The following is a 19,928-nucleotide window of genomic DNA, read 5'->3' on the forward strand; positions in this document are numbered from 1 at the left end:
GAAGTTTGGTTTCTGTGACGACCAATTACATTTATGAATAGAAATCCATAAATCAATAATACATTTATAATAGGCTATACCATACTTTATATTCAATTTTACTATCAAAATAAAACAAAATATAATTTTTCCTTAAATGCATATCAATACTCATAGTCATCTTAAAATATTCTAAATCACACCAGAACATTGTAGATACAATACAAAAAAAAAAAAAAAAAAAAAAGGTGTACAATGCTTTAAATTTCAAAGTTACAAAAAGCACATTTCAAATCAACATCTTTCCTAAATCTTGCAATGACTTGTTTAACAGGGTAAATCCTGTGTATAATCTTAAACGAGACCTCACGAATCTTATTGGTCACACAATATCTTCTTGAAAATTATAAGGTTTCTTCCCAATTAATATTTTGAAATTGTGCATTCCAAAAACTTTTGGCTGATGGAGCTGCACAATTTTGACAGATTTTCCTAAGATAGCTGTTATAATTTTTTTTTTATCTGTAATAATTATACCTTCCGACTTAACAGTAAAGTCAATATTTGGTCTTGAAACAATGTTATATTTTAATAATTCAATAACTTCAAAAGATATAGCATCAATCACAGTCATAAATTCCTTAAAAGATATTGTGAAAGAATATTTTCCAGAGAATTCAGAGAGTGTGAGTAAATTCCCATTACTGTTAAATAGTTGTGTCACCAATAAAATATATTTTTTAAACCAACTGTCAAAAACCATTTTATTTCTGTGTTTAATGTATTTATTGTTCCAAATTAAACATCTGTGAGGAGAAAAGTTGTGCTTATACATAATCATCCATGATAGTAAGACCTGTTTATGGAAATTAGACAATTTAATGGGAAGTTTACTGACATCAAAGTTACAATTAAGAAGAAAGTCAATGCCTCCAACTTTCTTAAAAATTATATTTTGGATGTAAAACCAGAACTTATCTCTTGAACGAATGTAATTTTGAATCCATTTGACTTTGAGTATAATGTTGGATGATTCAAAATCGAGTTCATTTAACCTACCTTGATTAACAGAATTACACAGAGTTTTTTGAAATTATAGAAGTTTTTCTTCTATGACCATTGCAGTATAAATTAGTCTTCATAAGCCATTCCGACTTTGATAGTAATACCCTCCCATTTAAGGATAAATCCCTCATTAACCAGGAATTACACTTTTTTAAATATTGTTTATTAATGGAGAGTAATTTAAATTTGTCCTTTCTTTCTGATTTTTACAAATCTTAATACTTAAATAAGAGATTTGGTCCTTAATTGGTATACCATAGAGTTCAGACAAATTATCAGGTCTGCTTTTGAGAGCAAATAATTCACATTTCTTAATATGTTTAACCCAGATACTAAAGAAAATTCATGGAGACACTCAAGAGATAAAAGTTGTCTTTATAATAAAAATAAAATGCAAAATAAAATAATTATAATTAAAAAAAAAAAAAATACTTCTTCTTCATTTGGTCTTATATGGCGATTGGCAAACAAACGATAGGTGCATTCCCGCCACCTACTGGGCTGAGTGTGAACCATCGATATAATGATATGAATGAAAACAAAAAATAAAAGTAAAAAACCTTCAACCTTCTAAATCCTATTAAACAGTTCTCTTAAGTATCTCATTAATGCTCTCTCTCTCTCTCTCTCTCTCTCTCTCTCTCTCTCTCTCTCTCTCTCTATATATATATATATATATATATATATTATGATGATTCAAGTTATTAAGCATCAATGTATTAAGAGTAAGATTTCCTATCCCCATTTCTCTTATCTCTTCCAACAGAAATACTCTTTCATTTTCATAAGCAGTACAATATATTAGTACATGCGCGACAGTTTCTGCTTATCCACATAATCTACAATTCCCAGACTCATGTTGGTTCATTCTATATATGGAATAATTTAGAGCTGTGTGCCCTAGGTGAAGTCTGGTATTGATTGTGTCTTCTCTTCTACTACCAAAATTCCCTCTTTCACCTTCTACTTGATTCCTCTTCCCTACTCAATCCAAAGTTCTTACCATTTTCCTACAGCTAGTTTTGGCCTTAACTTCTTTACTTAAGGGTGTTCAATTCTATATGTGGTAATTTAAGCGCCTGCTTTGCTAAATTATCAACCACCTCATTTCCATCTACTCCCACATGTGCTGGAACCCACAGGAAACACATCTTAATTCCTAACTCATTTACACAATACATAACCAAAAATAATTTCATTTAAAATGTCTTGTCTTGAGGATCTCCCACTAATAACGCTTGATAAAGCAGAGAATTAATCTGAGCATATCACCACATTCTTTGGCCGAGCGTCTTCCATCCACCTGATAGCTAATAATTGTGCTACCATCTCTGTTGAATAGACTCCTACTTGGTCAAATATGCTTTTACCAATTTTAACTTGAAAATGTGGGGCATATACAGCTGCTGATGCTTGACCTGTTTCAGGATATTTAGACCCATCAGTGAAAACTGTAAGCATTGTAATTCTGCTCTAGATACTGTTTAACCACTGCATCCTTGCTATTACTCTATTTTTATCATTAATAATTTCTTGCAGATTAAGATCTACTAATGGTAAAGGTAAACCAAGGAGAAATAGGTGACACTACTGTGGGGCTCACTTCTACATGAATTATTCCACATGATTGGGCAATCCATTCAAAACTTCTTAGCTTGGCTGACTCATATTCCCAGCATTTTACCAATACCTTTTTAATTGGATGAGTTTCATAGTGACCTTTTACCGTTATCCAATAAGTCAACATTAACTTTAGTCTTCAAATATCATGAGGCAATTAACTCATTTCTACCTGTAATGCAGGAATAGGAGATGATCTGAGAGCACCACAACATATAGGCCCTACCTAATGCCTGTAACTGAATTATTTCTACTTTCTGCAGCAAAGTTTTAGGCGCAGACCCATATATACATCCATAATCTATAGTTGACCAAAAAAATGCACAATATATTCTCTTCAATGAGTGACGCCTGGCGCCACATTTTTTTTGACTTCGCTAGAGCGGAGCACATCTATACTCCAATAGGTTACCGCCGAACCGCGTCAAAGCTCATTACCATAATGCTGCCAGCAGTTCAACTTTCCTCACATCTCTACTGCAGTGCGCATTCTGTAATTCTAATTTGGAAACAATACCACATTCGTTTTTTGAATGTGATTATGCAAAGGAGTTCTGGAAAAAAGTAGCATGGCTTATTTTTTCTGCTTATTACAAACTCTTTACTTTTGAGGTTGTGAATGTGTTGTTTTTGATTTGGGACTCCGGATCAAAGGAGATGGATGACAGATAAAAACTGCTTACTTTATGTGGTGAGTTTCATCTTCATAAATGTAAAGTAACTGATTCTAAGCCCAATTTTAGACTTTTTTGTGTTGATTTGAAATTATTTTACGACTCTCTTTGTTTATCAGCTAATAAGAAAGCTGCTAAAACTTCTTTGTTGCTCAAAGAAATTATGGTTTCAGTATAAATTCCCTCATGCTTTTCTGAAAATATATAGGCCTATATATATATATATATATATATATATATATATATATATATATATATATATATATATATATATATATATATATATATTTATGTATTCCCAATGTTATTTAATTCTAATTACTTGTATTCATTTTATATTTGTTGTTTCTATGCATGTCTTGTGAATTGTGTTTATTTTTTTAGTGGACTATCCCTTATCTAGCCTATTGCCTTGCTTACTTGGAGTGTACTGTCTTATTCTTATTTTATTTTATTTTTCTGTGCTTGATACATGTATCCCCTGTGCTTTTTGTTCAATTAAAAAAAAAAAAAAAAACTTTCCTCTGACGCCCACACCGCACAAAGCGCGCCGCCCACGGCCGTGTCGCTTCTCGCCGCCGAGAGTCTCAGAGACGCTGGCTGCCGTAGAAAATGAATGCCTTCCGGTCGATTTGACGCTCTCGACGTCTCTGGTCTGAAACGAACGCACCATAAAAGGGCTGTGTGTGGCACAAAGTCCCACCTATAGACAAAAGGGCGTTGCATTAAAATAAACATGGCAAAAGTAAACTGAAACGCATACGCTGCCTACAGTGGTTTAGCATTTAACTGTGCGTTCGACTGACGTCATTACGCACGGACGTAAACATCCTGCCCACACATTCATTGATAAATAGAACATATTGATAGACTGATTCCTGCGTTAGAGGCCGTTCACACCGCACGTTTGTTTGTCAAAATGTTTTTAAATGGTCTTTGACCGTTGTCAATTTAAAAAGAACGGCAACTTTTAAAAACACGTCTCGAGACACCTAAGTTCTGATATAAACTAAATAATAATAAAAACAAATTTAAACACAAGAACGAGCTCGGTCTGAACGGCCCCTCTGAACTCTGGTAAGGTGGTTCCATGTTTTTGCACGATCTTGGTGTTAGCGATTACGTTGCAATGTTTTTTGTACCACGGTGTTGCACCTGCAAGAAGGTAGTCGTTGTTGCGCATATTTTGGAACATTGAACATTGCGATTAAATTAACTTTGATGACTGGTTTTTTTTAGTAGCAGCAAGGCTGTCTACTTCAGCTGTCCGTCACATGTCGACGGAGGATTTGTCCACTTCTGACAGCGAGGCTGCCTTCGCGGGAGCCGGGGAGCGATGGGCGCCCGTAGGAGCGGTTGCCAGTCCGGACGATGAGCAGTGGAAGCGCGGCACGCAGGCTGGAGCAGTGTCGTCCAGCGAGACAGAGGTGGTAACGAGGCTGCGAAAGCTTGAAGGAGAGCAAGAGCAGCTAAACTCATCACTCCTTGCCCTAACCTCACATTTTGCTCAAGTGCAGTTTCGACTCAAACAGATTGTCCATGCTCAAAGCGAGGAGAAAGAGAGGATGCTGCTGGAGCTGGAGGAGTTCGCCTTTAAAGGATGCCCTCATGTCATCGGGTGCAGGGCACAGGACGCCCAGATGTTGGAGAAATCTGTGAGTTGGGTTGCTTTTGTCTCCGTGAGTGGTTTTATTTCAAAACCAAGGTAACCAGGTTTGCTGAGCATTTGGTTTAGCTGGTTTCACACTGGCCTGGCCAAGCTGGTGCTCAGCTGGTTTAGCTGGTCTCCCAACCTGATCATCTGAAAATTGCCCAAACTCCTTCTAAAGCCAACCCTTTGGCCAACTAATGTCAGCAAACTAGCTCTGGGTTTCTCTACCCCAGCCCAGCCAACTGCATTTTTGGCCATTATATCACCCTTATGATGCCCAAAGTTTTTGTGTCTCATCCATTCTCACTTCAATGTTTTTACAGGTCCCTGCTGAAGAAGCCAGCTGAAACCAACATAAGATCTCCCAGCCTGTTCAGGCTGGTCTGTTAGCTTGTTTTAGAGGGGTTTTGGGCACTTTTAAATTTATCCAAAGCGACATGCAGTGCAGTTATTACTGGAACAATTCCCCCAGAGCAACCTGGAGTTAAGTGCCTTGCTCAAGGACACAATGGTGGTGGCTGTGGGGATCGAACCAGCAACCTTCTGGTTACCGGTTATGTGTCCACTACACAACCACCACACCATTTTTCAGTAGGGATATGCCAAACCGACTTGTCAATTAGTGGGGTCGACTACCAGCATTAATGTTGTTAGTGGTGATGGTTTTAATGGGAGACACCTTTCTCAAAATAATTAAGAGACACAACTTGCATTTACATTTATGCATTTGGCAGATGCTTTTATCCAAAGCGAATTACAGTGCACTTATTACAGGGACAATCTACCCGGAGCAACCTGGAGTTAAGTGCCTTGCTCAAGGACACAATGGTGGTGGCTGTGGGGATCGAACTACTTGGAAAGCCTTTTTGCGTGCTTAACAGTAAATAATAGTCAGCTCAGTAAAACCCTCTACAAGAAGTTTTGTCTTAATGTTTTATGTATAGTCTTTTATGTGCTCCTATTGCATCAATCAAAGTGCCAAATCAACAATAAATCAAGATGATCACTGGTGGACGTATTTGTGAGGTGATGTGGTGAGATTTAAGTCTTGTGCTGACACTTCCTAAATAAATAGTTGCAGTAAAAAGAGGTTCAAACTGCTTGATGTCGTGAACTAGATTTGTACCCACAATATAACTTTACAGTTCTGCACTTTTGAATGTGCAGCGAGGATCGCCCTGAAGCACTTTGGTTACATTGAAGGGCATCATTCTGCATTCAGGCTTTGCATACTTGTTTCTTACTTTTCTTTCTTTGATAGTTTTGTGCATTGTGATGTTTTAGTTATTTAGCCTCTTTATTTATTCAATATCTGTTTGTTAACATGTTGAATTGCTGAGCTTAGCAGCCATATATCCCTCTGAAACATGATCGGTGTCACGTGACCATAACGGAGCCTAATTATACATTATCTTTAACACCAACTGGTCGACTAGTCATTCAATCAACCGACTGACTAATCTATTATGAAATTTGGTAGTTTTGCTCATCCCGACTTTTCAGCTGGTCATGCTGGTAGACCAGCTAAGACCAGCAAACCTTATTAGTCTGGTTTAACCTTTTCTCCAGCAAGGGTGAACATCAGCAGTGCTCAAAACATGCATCGGATCTCAAATAGGGCTAAAAACAAGTGCTTTGTTGCAGAGTGGCATGAAACGGTCTCATTGTACCATAATCTACAATGTCATCAGTCTTATTTTGTTCAAAATTGGCCTGCTTCAAAGCTTCTCAATAGCTTTTGTAACAATATTCACCTGTGATACACCTGTGTCATTTTGTTGCTTCAGTGTATTTGATTGTTCCTTTGATTATGGAAATACTGTAGAAGAAACATAAGTCACTCTTTCTCTGTATTTCTTCTTTTTCCTGTTATTTCTCATGTGCCAGAATATCATGTTACTCCTAAGAGAGACATATTAAAATGCTTTAATTTCTCTTATTTCCTCCTTTGCACACACTTTGCAGGATGAACTGGTGAGTACTATGAACCGAAATCCTGTGTAGCCCAAACTTGGTTTGGCTAAGTTCCCTCAGTTGCAGAGTGGATGAAAGTTTTCTCTTTATTATATTTGGCAGTTACATTATAGTTCCTCCATACATGATTAATGAACACTAATATTTTTAAAGTAATTTAGCAAAGATACAATTAGACTGGTTAGACTAAGGCCATTTTGTGTGAATGTGTTGTGTATATATCAACAGCAATGCCAAATGAAGCAAAGCAATTAAAATCCTATTCTCTTTCTCCAGAGAATAAGCAAATATGATCAGCTACAATGTAAACACACAAAGTGTTGCTGTTTTAAGGTTGACTTTGGGCTAAGACTGTGTTCATGCTTTTATAATATGCAGAGTGAAAGGGAGAAGAGGGAGCGTTTGGAAGCTCAGAGACAGAAGCAGAAGGAACTGATTTTCCAGCTAAAGACCCAACTCGATGATCTGGAACGCTTTGCCTACCAGGAGGGCAGCTATGACTCATTGCCTCAGTCTGTTGTCATGGAGAGGCAGAGGGTACACATTGTCTGATAATACCCTCTCAAAATGTTGACATTATTCTTAAAGTCATTTTTTCTTTGGATCTCATTTTATTTGGAATAAAAACATCACCCTCAATGCCATTGTTGGGGAAGGTGGATGATGTTAATTAAGTATTTCATCTTAAATAGGTAATCATTGATGAGCTGATTAAGAAGCTGGATGTGAACCTGAATGAAGACATAGGGAACCTTACTCCAGAGGAGCTCAGACAGAGAGTGGACTCTGCCATAGCTCAGATAGTCAACCCGGCAAGAGTCAAAGAGCAGCTAGTTGAGCAGCTCAAGACCCAGATCAGAGACTTGGAGATGTTCATTAACTTCATACAGGGTGAGGAGTTCTGCCGATGCTACTATCTGCAGAGCCAATATATTTCTGCTAGTTTCCAGTACATTTAGTTCGGGCCTATGTAAATTATGTAGGCATTAATTGTCTTTGAGATTGATGTGTCCACGTAAAGTAAATGGGTTGCATTCGCTGTCCTGATCTTGCCATTTTCAGATGAAGTGGGGAACCCTCTTTTAAATGATGGTGCAAACAGCCAACAGCCCCGAGCAGCTGGACCAAACACTGGAGCCACTAGAGGGATGAAACGAGGTAATTCTAGTTTCATATACTTTATTAAAGGTATTGTCTTTTTTTTACTGGAAGAATATATTTAAAATACCCCTTCGACCAGACAGATATCACTGAAATCACATCGTAATGGTGTCTGCCATTACGTTTACAAACACTTCGAAAACTAGATTTCAGTCTGACTAAAACAAGAATTCATCATGTAAATGGTTTAGTCTGACTGAAAATCTGATGTTTGTTAAGTCGGACTAATAGACCCAGATAATGCGATTTGTAACATCGCTTCATCCAGCATGTATATGTTAATCAGACCACAATAGACAATTCACAGTAGCGCTATCATTCATTTTTGACGGGAATGAAAAAACTCATGTCTCTTCAATGACATGCAATGTATCATCTATCAAAAAGTGTGAAGAATGACGTCTTTCTTTTAAATATTCCATTACGCATTGTGTCATGTTTGAGAGACTGATTAAGATTGAAGCTTGAGTATTACTGTGCATGTAAACATACCTTGTCTAAACCAGGGATTAAAAACTAAATGTTTTTTATTTTGGTTCGTTCTGAGCAAAAACTGTATTTTTCATTCTGGTTCAGAAGTTCCACAGCCTCCCTTTTAAATAGTAACCGGTTAGAACAAAATAAAGGAATGGTAAATAACCCTTTTGATGATCACAATATTGGGAAGTTACAACACCATGGATCTGGGAAGTCGCCAAATATATTAAACAGTGTCCAGGGTGTGAAACTAACACCCGACACCCGCAAAATATGACGAAGCTGAATCCAGTTTACAAGCTCCTCGTCCAAAAGTATTTAGTGCATGGGTAATTTTGCTCCTCTAAAAGCAACAGGCGGGCAACCTGCTGCAAGATGTCTCGGAGAGACACGTGACAAAAAATGCTGTTAGTCTTGCGCTTGAAGAAAGTCAAGTCAATTTTATTTGTATAGCGCCTTTCACAACACACATCGTTTCAAAGCAGCTTTACAGAATATTAGCATTAACAGACGATAAGAACTGTAATGTCTATAAAGTCGATTAATCATCATTGTGTAATTTAGATAAAATACGAATTTTAATAATGTTTATAAATAATTAAATGATAATTGTATTAATAACCCCAGTGAGCAAGCTGTAGGCGACTGTGGCAAGGAACACAAAACTCCATAAGATGGAGTAAATAAAGAATATAATAAAGAAACACACTTTATTATATTTTTTTAGGGATTAAATTATAATAATTAAATTATTATTATTATTCTGTTATCATTGCCTTTTTTAGAATGATAAATACAATAGTAAAATATTTCAATTATGTAACTTTAACTTTAAAGCCCTCAGGCTTTTATTTTGACATTCTGAACTCTCCAGTGTATCCTGGCTCTGTTTGTAGTTTAATTAGTTTCTCATTCAAATTCTTGTAAAATGCTCTTCCGGTGCCATTCTAAATGCATATTATAAGTAAACCGATCTATTGTGCATCTACATCTGAGATGTTGTTCGTGAGTAGCGCTCAAATATTGCCCAAAAATATTGCCGAAAATAGCTGTGAGTGCCTCACCAGCCTGTGTGTCTTGCTTATGTGTGTGTGTGTCAACAGAGCAGCGCCATTCACTATTGGGCTGGTGCTGCACATGCAAACTATATATTTACTTATTAAATGCAGCCTTTTGTGATTCACAGAGATTTCGCATGTCTTCGAGTGGCTTTGAATAAAATGCATGAGTCATATGAACTACTTTAATGGTGTTATTTTATTTATATATATATTTTAATAATAATATTTATTTACATTTTTTTAGACAAGATCATCACAAGTTTAATACTGACTGCAGTCTCACAATCTCAATCAATGAATCGCTGAAATCCCCTTCCCTAGCAGTGAAGAATGATGATAGCAAAATAATTTTTTGTCACAAAATCACTGAATACTTAAAGTAGATGAATACAGCACGACACGGTACAAAAATAATGGGACTTTGCAGCTCTCAAAAGATTAAACTCAACAAAACAGACTGCACAGAGAGCCTTTAATGTTGTATCATGCGATGAGACCCTAACCATTTTGCCTTTGTCCTGAACATTTATATTCCAAGTAAAAGAAAAGTACAAATGTGTTATTTTTATTTCACTCTTATTGGTGTAAAATGGAACGTTTTTGAATGGCATGTAAAAATCACTCAACCTTCATTGTTTCACTGGATCTGTTGCCATTTTAATTATCTAAAATACAAAGCACTGACCATTTAAAGTGTGAGTCTGTACATCTTGAAAGAGTTATAAACATTTACAGTTCTACAGGGTTATTATGTGCATCGATTATCTTTAAAATAAACAGTTTACCCAAAAATGAAATTTCTCTCATTTACTCACTCTCATGCCACCCCAGATGTGTATACCTTTCTTCTGCTGAACACAAATTAAGCTTTTTTTTGGAAGAATTTCTCAGTTCTGTTGGTCCTTTTTAATGCAAGTGAATGGTGATCAGAACTCAGAAGGTACAAAAATCACATAAATGCAGCATAAAAATAATCCATACATCACTAGATTAAACCACAATCCAGTGGTTTAATCTATGTCCTCAGAAGAGATATGATGGGTGTGGGTGAGAATATTTATTATTTTTATTATTTTTTTTTTTACTATAAATTCTCCTCCCTGCCCAGTAGGGGGCGATATGTAAATCACCAAAAAACAGAAGAAGAACTTTAAAGAGAGAAGAGCACTTACAACACATACAATAAAGTCTTATGACAGGTGAAAATCTTAGTGAATGCCATATGTGGTATAATGACATGGAGAGCTTAAATCATTTTCAAGTAATTGCATATATTGCATATTTTTGCTGTGATCTTGTTTTATTGTTATCATCTTCACCTCCAACCCCCCTTTTGGGTTTGGCTGACTTGGACATGACATCTCGGGCTGAATATGAATCCCACTCTGGCCCTGGAATGAGACATTGCATTTGCTAATGCATATGGAGAGCGTCCTTCCACACAACCTAGTTGAAACCTCTCTACGCCAATATTCTAATATTGTCTATGGTGTTTGAGCCTCGTCATTTTAGGCGCGAAGCTGTCTGTAATAAATATAGGTGTGCAGACACCATTCATCTGAATTTTCTGACTGCGAGACAAGGAGCGTGAAGCTCGCACCTCAAAAGAGCTCTGAGTCTTGTAGTGCAACCAGCGTTCACAATATCTCATTCCCTTCATCTCAGGGAACCGTTCATTGTACGTAACTTAGACATTCCCTTGCGACTCCGTACTTTTGACATTGCGTTTGCTAATGCATAATGCATCTTTCCAGAGAGGAAATATGACACTGCAGTCCCACGGGACGGACCAATGTTAGGTCCCAAATCGGGACTGTAACCGGCCGAGGTGGATTTAATCATCTAAGGAACATTATGATTAAATCATGTTTGCCTATAGTGGTGCCGGCTTAAGGTGCGTAATACCCAGATATAGTTGCTACATAAAATTGAGCTTTGATTGGGTGAGTCCTACGTCTAATTGCTCTTGAAGAAATATGAGAATTTCATGTAGGGGGCAGTTTACTGGGTCTTTGCCATGTGAAAGACACAAATCATTAAACTCATTCCATTTTAACGAATTGAGGCGTCTCATGGAAGGCGCTCTGGCCTGTAAAATGTCAGTTATTGCGCATTTAGCATGCTCCGTTCAAAGGCCACATATGTAGGCTTCACAGATCTGGCTGGGGTTGTCAAACCGTGCCTTGCGTTTGAGAGAGAAGATCTTTCTTGTATTTTCCACGGGGGCCTGTCCAGTATTTCTACCATCTCCAGAAACCAGGACTTATTGGGACATTTCAGTGTAATTAACAGAATTGTTTCCATATCCACTGGGACTTTGCTGATGACAGAATGGAGGCGCACTGGGGGAAGCGCATACTTATGTTTCGCTGGCCATACGTGGGCCAGTAGTGGCGTATATGGCGACACATATACGCCACTACTGCTGTCTGAATAAATCAGAATGTTGTGATTTGACAATATCGTAATGAAAAGCTCTCAAAGATAGAAAAACAGGATGTAGCTCTAGGTGGTTGACATGTCACAGCCATTTTCGCATCTGTTTCCAGGTGTCAAAAGTCAGGCGTCCATTAAACATCATGCTCCAACCTGTTTTGGATGCATTTGTGGTCAACACTTTCTTTCTGAAAACTTGACCCAGCATAACACCCTGTTGGAAGGCTGGCACTGTCCATGGTGCTAGAGCAGCCAGACAGTGGTGAGTTACCGTGATGCACATGAAAATGAAATTACTTCAGTGGTAATGTTTTTTCAGTTTGAACTGAAACGGACACAGAAGAATGGTCTGTACATGCTTGTTCATGAGGTGCGCATGCATGAACTCCTTAAAAGGAGATTTTTCTGGCTGTGGAAAAGTGTCCTTATTGCGAAGTTGACATTTAAAAATAAAAATTTAAAAGCTGTTAAGCATTGTTTTCTTATATTGTATCTAGTAGTGTTTTAAAATGTTTTTCTATTAATTGCTTTTATTATTTTATTACTGACTGTTTACTTCTCTTGACTAATAACTTGAGAACTTAATTCTTTTATAATTTAACAAATTAGTGTTAGGCTATTATTTGTTGTGGTATTGAAGCTTGTATCAAAAATAATATCACATTTCACCTAAAGACTACTATGGTATATGGTAGATCTTGCTGCGATACCATGACCAAGTAGGTCTCTTTCCATAGAAGTGTGAGCAACCCTGCTGGAAATGATGATGGTGATGGGGGCTTTCTTTATTTTGACTGCTGTGCATACATGTAACATAAAATAACCTCCCCTACTCTGTGAAGTTTACATTTCTGTCTCAGAGAAGCTAGTGGATTGCATAGGTATAGTACTCTTAGGTTGGTCATGTCATAATTTTTTAAAACATACAAAAGAAACTCTGACATGTTACTTTAGCATGTAACAATACATGTCTTTTTTTTCTCTCTGGACAAGTAATTTTTTTTACTCAACGAAGTGAATGACCAATTTACTTGTCCATAGGACAAGCACATCACAATGCTTAATGTTGAGCCCTGCGTGTCATCTGTAGAGAATTCCATAAACGGTTTGCTTTAAAAAGTTGAAGCGCTTCAAATATCTTCCACCATTTCCAACAGTGCCGTAAACTGCAATATTTGTTAAACTTCGTGCTACTGCTGCAACACCGGCTGTGAAACCTTTGCAGCCCAAAAAGTCTTCTGCCCTGAATCAAAGCACATTGCAAGCTTCATGTACTATCTCACATATGGCTTTGACTTACAACTGAATATTTAGTCCACTTCATAGAAAATACCAAGATTTACATTGTGTATCGCCATTCAGCCTAAAAATACTGAGATATGATTTTTTTGGTGTATATCGCCCAGCCCTATAATATAATTTTACTTGTTTGGGATTGCTGACATCATGTTGATTGATGTGAATTTGGAGGGTATGTGGTTAAAGTTAGCACAAGGAGAAAAGTTTGTAAAATTACTAGAATCACTCACAGCATCTTAAAATAAGTTAAGTTCAATCAACAATATTTGTGGCATGCCACAAATGCTGTTGATTGAGGTTAACTTGAATTGAACCTGAAACATTCCTTTTAAAATGAAAGATTACCACACTACATAACCACTGCAACAATCAGTATAAACATAATTTACATTGACAGCATAAACACTAGGGAGATAAGAGAAACAGTTAAGGGTTTTAAATGCTAAGATTAACATTAAAGCATCTAAGAATTGAATTATAACTTTAAATTCTTTCTTCCAAGTGGACCCTGAACAGGCTCGGAGGATGCGAGAAACTGGGCTTCAGCTGATCCAGAAAGCCTTAGCTGTGCTGCAGATTTTTGCTTTGAGCCAGTTTGGATGTGCTGCGGGCCATGTGCCCCAAAATGTGTGGTCTCATGGGGGTGAGCCTCAAGATTACGGCCCTCTGTTGCAGAAACTGGAAGGAGCTGTGGAGCGTGTACATCTCCAAGCCTGTCGCAATCAGCCGGCTTCTCAGGAGGAACACGTGGTCAGTTACTCCACCTGCCTGTTACCGGGAGGATCTCGGGACGAACTCACCGCTTCAGTGCGCAAAGAGTTGGCAATGGCACTGCGGGACCTGCTGGCCCACGGCCTGTACGCTCCTTCTGAGGGCATGAGCCTGGTGCTGGCCCCCATTTCCTGCCTGTTGCCCTTCAGTGCTTCTCCACAGACCTTGCATCCATGGGAACTCTTTGTCAAGTTCTACCACTCCAAAAATGGCCAGGCTTTTGTCGAGTCCCCTGCTCGCCAACTCTCACAATCTTATAGTTTGCCTGTAGGGGATGGTCCTGTGACCGTAACTCCCAAGCAGTCTCTGTTATGGGCCATTCATACAGTGCTTAAAGAGCATGGACGATATAAACGTAGTGCAGACTCAGAGTTTAAGGCCTTAGTGTGTATGGCACTCAATGAGCAGAGGCTTGTGTCCTGGCTCAACCTGCTGTGTAAGTCTGGAACACTAATCCACTCACACTACCAACCATGGAGCTACATGGCACAGACGGGCTTTGAGGGTGCCCTGCGCATACTGGGCTGCCTCAGCCATCTTAAATTCAGCCTTCCTGTTGACTTGGCTGTCAGGCAGTTGAAAAATATTAAAGATGCTTTTTAAGTAAACTAAAATGACATGTAGGAAGTTTGTGTAATATAATAAGGGTATACAGCTAAGTATGTTCAATCAGAGGTACTCTGAGATAAATAAGTACTCTGGAATAAGAACAGTTAATATGGAAGTCATTTCGAAATAATGCAACTCTTGAGGTTCTGTGTTGATATGGGCCCACATGCCTCCCATTTTCTAATAACTGAAGAGGATGATGAAGGCAAATGCTGCATTAGTCACACCTCATAGGAATTTTGCTCAAGTCAGTGACCCTGAGCATGTGACTGCCTCCACCTTTGACACACACAGCTATGCTTATACATAAACATTTAACCTTTGAGCTGATTTGTTATGTCCAGCTTTTACCAAAATCAATAACTATTGTATGTAGATGTATTACTTGAACACTTCTCAAGGGCCATGCTGAAGGTTGTTGTGTATGTTGGAGATCATCTACTGTATCTACATAAGTTAAACATGATCTAAAGGGAAGTATTAAAGGGATTAATAGATGGACCCAAAAATGAAAATGCTCTCATCATTTACCATTCACCATTCTCTTGCCATTCCAGATATGTTTGACTTTCTTCTACTGAACACAAACAGAGATTTTTGGAGAATCTCTCAGCTCTGTTGGTCCTTACAATACAAGTGAATGGTGACCAGACCTTTTAAAGCTCAAATAAACACACAAAAGCAGCATAAAAGTAATCAATCCTCCAGTCCATATCTTCAGAAGCAATATGACAGGTGTGGGTGAGAAACAGATCAATGTTTAAGTTCTTTTTTACTATAATTATCCTCCCTATCAAGTAGGTGGTGATATGTACAAAGAATGTGAATTGCTAAAAACAAAAAAACAATGTGAAAGTGGCTATTGATAGCAAAACAATATTTTATAAATAGACTTAAATATTGATATTTTTCATACCCACACCTATTCTATTGCTTCTGAAGATATTGAGTCTTATGGATTACTTTTATGCTGCCTTTATATGATTTATGGAGCTTGAAAGGTCTGTTCACATTCACTTGCATTGTATGGGCCTACAGATCTGAGATAGTCTCCTAAAAAAATTGTTTTTGTGTTCTGCAGACAGGAAAGTCATACACATCTGCGCTGGCATAAGGGTGAGTAAATGATGAGAGAACTTTCATTTTTGGATGAACTGTTCATTTAACAGACTATTCAACGCTATTTGTTTTGTTGTAAACCTTCGAGACCAAGTCCACTTATTTCCAATAAGTTGGTTACGATAAAAAAAACTAAATTATGGGACAGTGTTTCACTCTAAACAAATGATATAATATATATAAAATTTGTTTATATATAATTTCATAGAGGTTTGCATGCCTTTACATTTCAAACACTGGAATTGTACATATCAGGGTTGGGTCATTTCAGCTCTGCTGCTCTTTGTGTGTCCTGATCACTGTCTGAGAAGACCATGCATGCTGGTGAGACCTCACCTAGGTCAAATAATACACTCAGGTCATTTAGTTAAATCAAAGTGAGCAAAACTAACATAGAAATGTGTTTGTAAATCACTGGATTCTCTCAAATGCTTTAATTCCACTGTCTGGCCCATTTCAGCCAGTTGTCACTTGAAAATGACTGTAGAAAACTAATGAGATTATCAGAATACTGTGTTAGTGAGTGCACATGAGTTTAGAAGAGTTCATCAGACAACCATAATGAAAATATTTGCTGTGCATTGATGCTGAATGAGTTATTTATGTTGTATTATGCTCTGCCACCATTCAGAGGTGGTACTTGAATGTCTGCTGTTCTCTGTGTGGTCAAACCTTGTTTACTGCTCTAATCATATTGAATGTACAGTCCTTGAAATTGTATCTTGCTACCTGATTCCACATTCCTTATTAAACTGCCCTGAATACTGATTTACCAAATGTATGGAGTAAGAGGGAGCTGGTTGTTACCTTATCCAGTAAATGGATTCAGTATTCAATGTATTTTTTTTCAACATCATTAGGATATGTATGGATTGTTTGGATGAAGGAATTGTATCAAATAGCCCATTTAGGCGGTGGGCCGAGTCCGTCTATCTCGTTTAGTTTTTGATTTGATAGTTACCCAGCAGCTGTCTGGCTAATTTTTTTATTTGTCTGTATGAATAATTCACAAAAAGATTACCGATTGTTTCCAACGCCAATTGTTGCACATTAAAGTATAAAAATAGATTTAATTTCGCTAGCTGATCACAAACGTTGGCCGGAGTGAGATCCAATCAACGCTTGTGTTGTTACCTTGTTGAATTGATTTGGCCAATCACGTTATTCGTTGAACCGGCGTCGCGTGACTCGCGTCAGTCTGAAGCCAAATTAGTCTACAACCCAACCTGGAGAGACCGGTGTGTCTCGGCAAGACAACGTCAAGGAAAGATTTGTTTTACAATGATTATACACCCCTATATCTTAATGCTTTTCATATAAGTTGTATTTAAGACTGCAAGCTATACTTCGTAGTGAATATATGCGTTGTCGTTGATGAGAACAGTAGCCACGAAAGAATGTTGGTAGTGGAGCAGTAAAGCTAGGTCTAACGGTATGTTGCTTAGGCTAATCCAAATCATTTGGTACATACACAATGAACTAAGCAAAGATTATTCAAATACGGGATAATTACGGCGAAATATTTAAACGGGAAGACAGTAGGAAATAATTTGACAGGTATGTCAAGGTTGGATTGGTTTATAGCAAGCTACCTAGGCTACAAGTAAGCTAGACTAATTATCAGCTAAAAAGAGTGCAAAGCAAAACAAAGAAATGATTTCACATAACAGAACAGGTATAAGATGGAATATGGTGGAAAAATATTTTATTTAAAGATGGCTGTTTTTGAGCTATTTAACAAAATTATTTGTGGTCAGAACTGCAGTAGTCTTGTCAAGCTCGTTTAAGATGGTTAGCATCTTAATACAAATGTCAAGATGAAAAATGTGATTTAAAATTATCTAGTAATGTGTGCTTTCTGTGTTTATTTATCTGAATATAATTCAGTTGTTTATCTAACACACGGACAGGACAACATCATATCTCTCCACACCCAAATGACTACAGAGGTGGTCATTGACAATCATCACATCAACAGCACCATGAATGGAGCAGGTCAAGATCACGGAGTTGCTTAGTATCCACATCACAGATGACCCATCATGATCTATCGACACCACCAACAGAACCTGGCCAAGAAAGTCCAAAAACCTCTGCACTTCCTCCCACAGTTGAGGAAGGCTCATCTCCCACAAATCCATCCTCTTAACTTTCTATAGGGGAATCATAGAGAGCCTCTTCCTTCCACCCCCACCCTCCAATAACCTAAGGGCAGCTGATTGACTCTTGCACAAATACACTGGTAGTTTACACTATGATGCTGCTACATTGGTTTATTTTCTTTATTTTTAAATTTGCTATGAACATTTGACCCCACTTACACACATATTGCACTGCCTTTTGCTACTTGTCATGTCATCCACTTGCACTGAAATACTATATTAATTAGGGATGAGTCACGATTTTCGAATATTCGATTAGTTGATTTTATTATAGAATATTGAATAGGATGTACGGGATGATTGTCTTTAAAAAATCCCCATGTTTTAGTTGTGGTTATAAGTTGCAATCCTAAATTTACATTATATTTATAAAATGTATAAAAATATTTTCTTAATATTTGTTGTTTTTGTCTCTATGTTTGAGCTTATATATCTCAATATTAATAACAGTCTGGTTAATTTTGAGTCTTGAAATGTAAACTCTCAAGGGTTGGCTTTCTAAATATATTTTGGTTATGTGTATATTCAGAATGACTTCTGAGCAGCAACCTTTTTATTTTGGGGATGTCATGAATGCATCACTTGCCAAAATTGGGGCTGACTAGTAAGGGGTTAAACGTATATAAATGAAACGTTTTATATTAAAATTATACATTTGATACAAACCTTCACTGTTAGCTGCATTTACTATGTTCTTACGTGCTCTTCTTATGTGTTCTTTGTTGGTGAAGAGCATGTAGCATTCTCTGTGCAATCCAACATTAGCCGGCACATCTTGGACGTCTTCGGAAGTTAAGTTAAATGCCAACACGGCTTTTTCAGCTACTGTACTCTCTGTGGTTTGCAGGTTCACCCATAAATTTGTACATTGAACAATCTTTGCCCAACTTGTCTGGGAAAGGGGGGGTTACAGGGCTTTTTACATTTGAGGCTAAATGGATAAAACACCTCATTTTTACCTCAGTATAACTGAACTACAGAACTAATTTTACATTTTTAATGATTTACAGCAAAATTGTAATTTCAAGAACGCAGATTCCTGGTCATCTGTGTTCATTATTTACATTGGTTGTCAAGGCAACGGGAGGTTTTCTAACGTTATGATTAGTACTCCTGCTTAATTGCCGGTTTAAAAAAGTAAGAGTTTGTAAGGACATTTTGCGTCAAATGTGCAAACAACAAAGTTGGAAACAATGTCTGTAGTACTTATACGATTTTATTACATGATAGCTGTGAGGTAAGTATTAAATTCATAATTTCGAGGTCCGGCCCACCGCCTAATTTGGTCTTTTCTTTGTTTGGATAGATGATTGGCCTATTTTTGTCATTTTAGTTATATTGGTTGTCCTACTGTATCTCTTTTGTGTCTTTACGTAGACAGATATACGACTTATTGTATTTCTTGTTCCATGGCAGACACTGTCAAATATGATTGAAAAAACAAAACAAAAAAAACAGTGTCCGTTATATTCCATGTATATGGCATCATTTTTGGGATGTAATGATAGTGACTTTTCAGTCACTATTGCTATTTGAATCAGGTGCAGTTAAGTTTTCTCAAGGCAAAAAGAATGGTACGATAGTATGCCATTCATTAGCCACTCCCATTACCTTTCTCTTTCTTTTTCATGTCAATTTTTCCTAGAAAGTCTCATTAAAATGAACATATGATTTCCAACAATCATCAAGTATCTGTTCTCTAACATATTTATATTACATTTCTGAATGGATGTGAAAAGCCTAATTAAAACCTGTTGTTTTTGTACGATTAAATTCGTAAAAGAAGCTTTTAGGTGAAATTTCATGATAGGACAGTAGAGGGTGATACGCCGAAGCGAACCCCGCATGGGCACGCCATAGAGCATGTTGG

At 37.3% G+C, this 19,928-nt stretch overlaps 1 protein-coding gene across 2 annotated transcripts; it reads left to right on the forward strand.

Annotated features, from left to right (window-relative positions):
• Positions 1–3,188: 3,188 nt before the first annotated feature.
• On the forward strand, positions 3,189–16,667 carry rundc1 (RUN domain containing 1). Of its 2 annotated transcripts, none has more exons than XM_052139560.1 (6): positions 3,189–3,355; positions 4,578–4,993; positions 7,342–7,500; positions 7,656–7,854; positions 8,026–8,121; positions 13,900–16,667. In XM_052139560.1, the coding sequence occupies exons 2-6, from the start codon at positions 4,613–4,615 to the stop codon at positions 14,769–14,771; spliced, it is 1,707 nt and encodes a 568-aa protein (XP_051995520.1). In that variant the 5' UTR covers positions 3,189–3,355; positions 4,578–4,612; the 3' UTR covers positions 14,772–16,667. The 2 variants fall into 2 exon arrangements, with proteins under 2 accessions (XP_051995520.1, XP_051995519.1); XM_052139559.1 differs by lacking the exon at positions 3,189–3,355 and adding an exon at positions 4,176–4,415.
• Positions 16,668–19,928: the final 3,261 nt, after the last annotated feature.

This window comes from Xyrauchen texanus, chromosome 12, assembly GCF_025860055.1.
Source record: "Xyrauchen texanus isolate HMW12.3.18 chromosome 12, RBS_HiC_50CHRs, whole genome shotgun sequence".
Taxonomy (NCBI): domain Eukaryota; kingdom Metazoa; phylum Chordata; class Actinopteri; order Cypriniformes; family Catostomidae; genus Xyrauchen; species Xyrauchen texanus.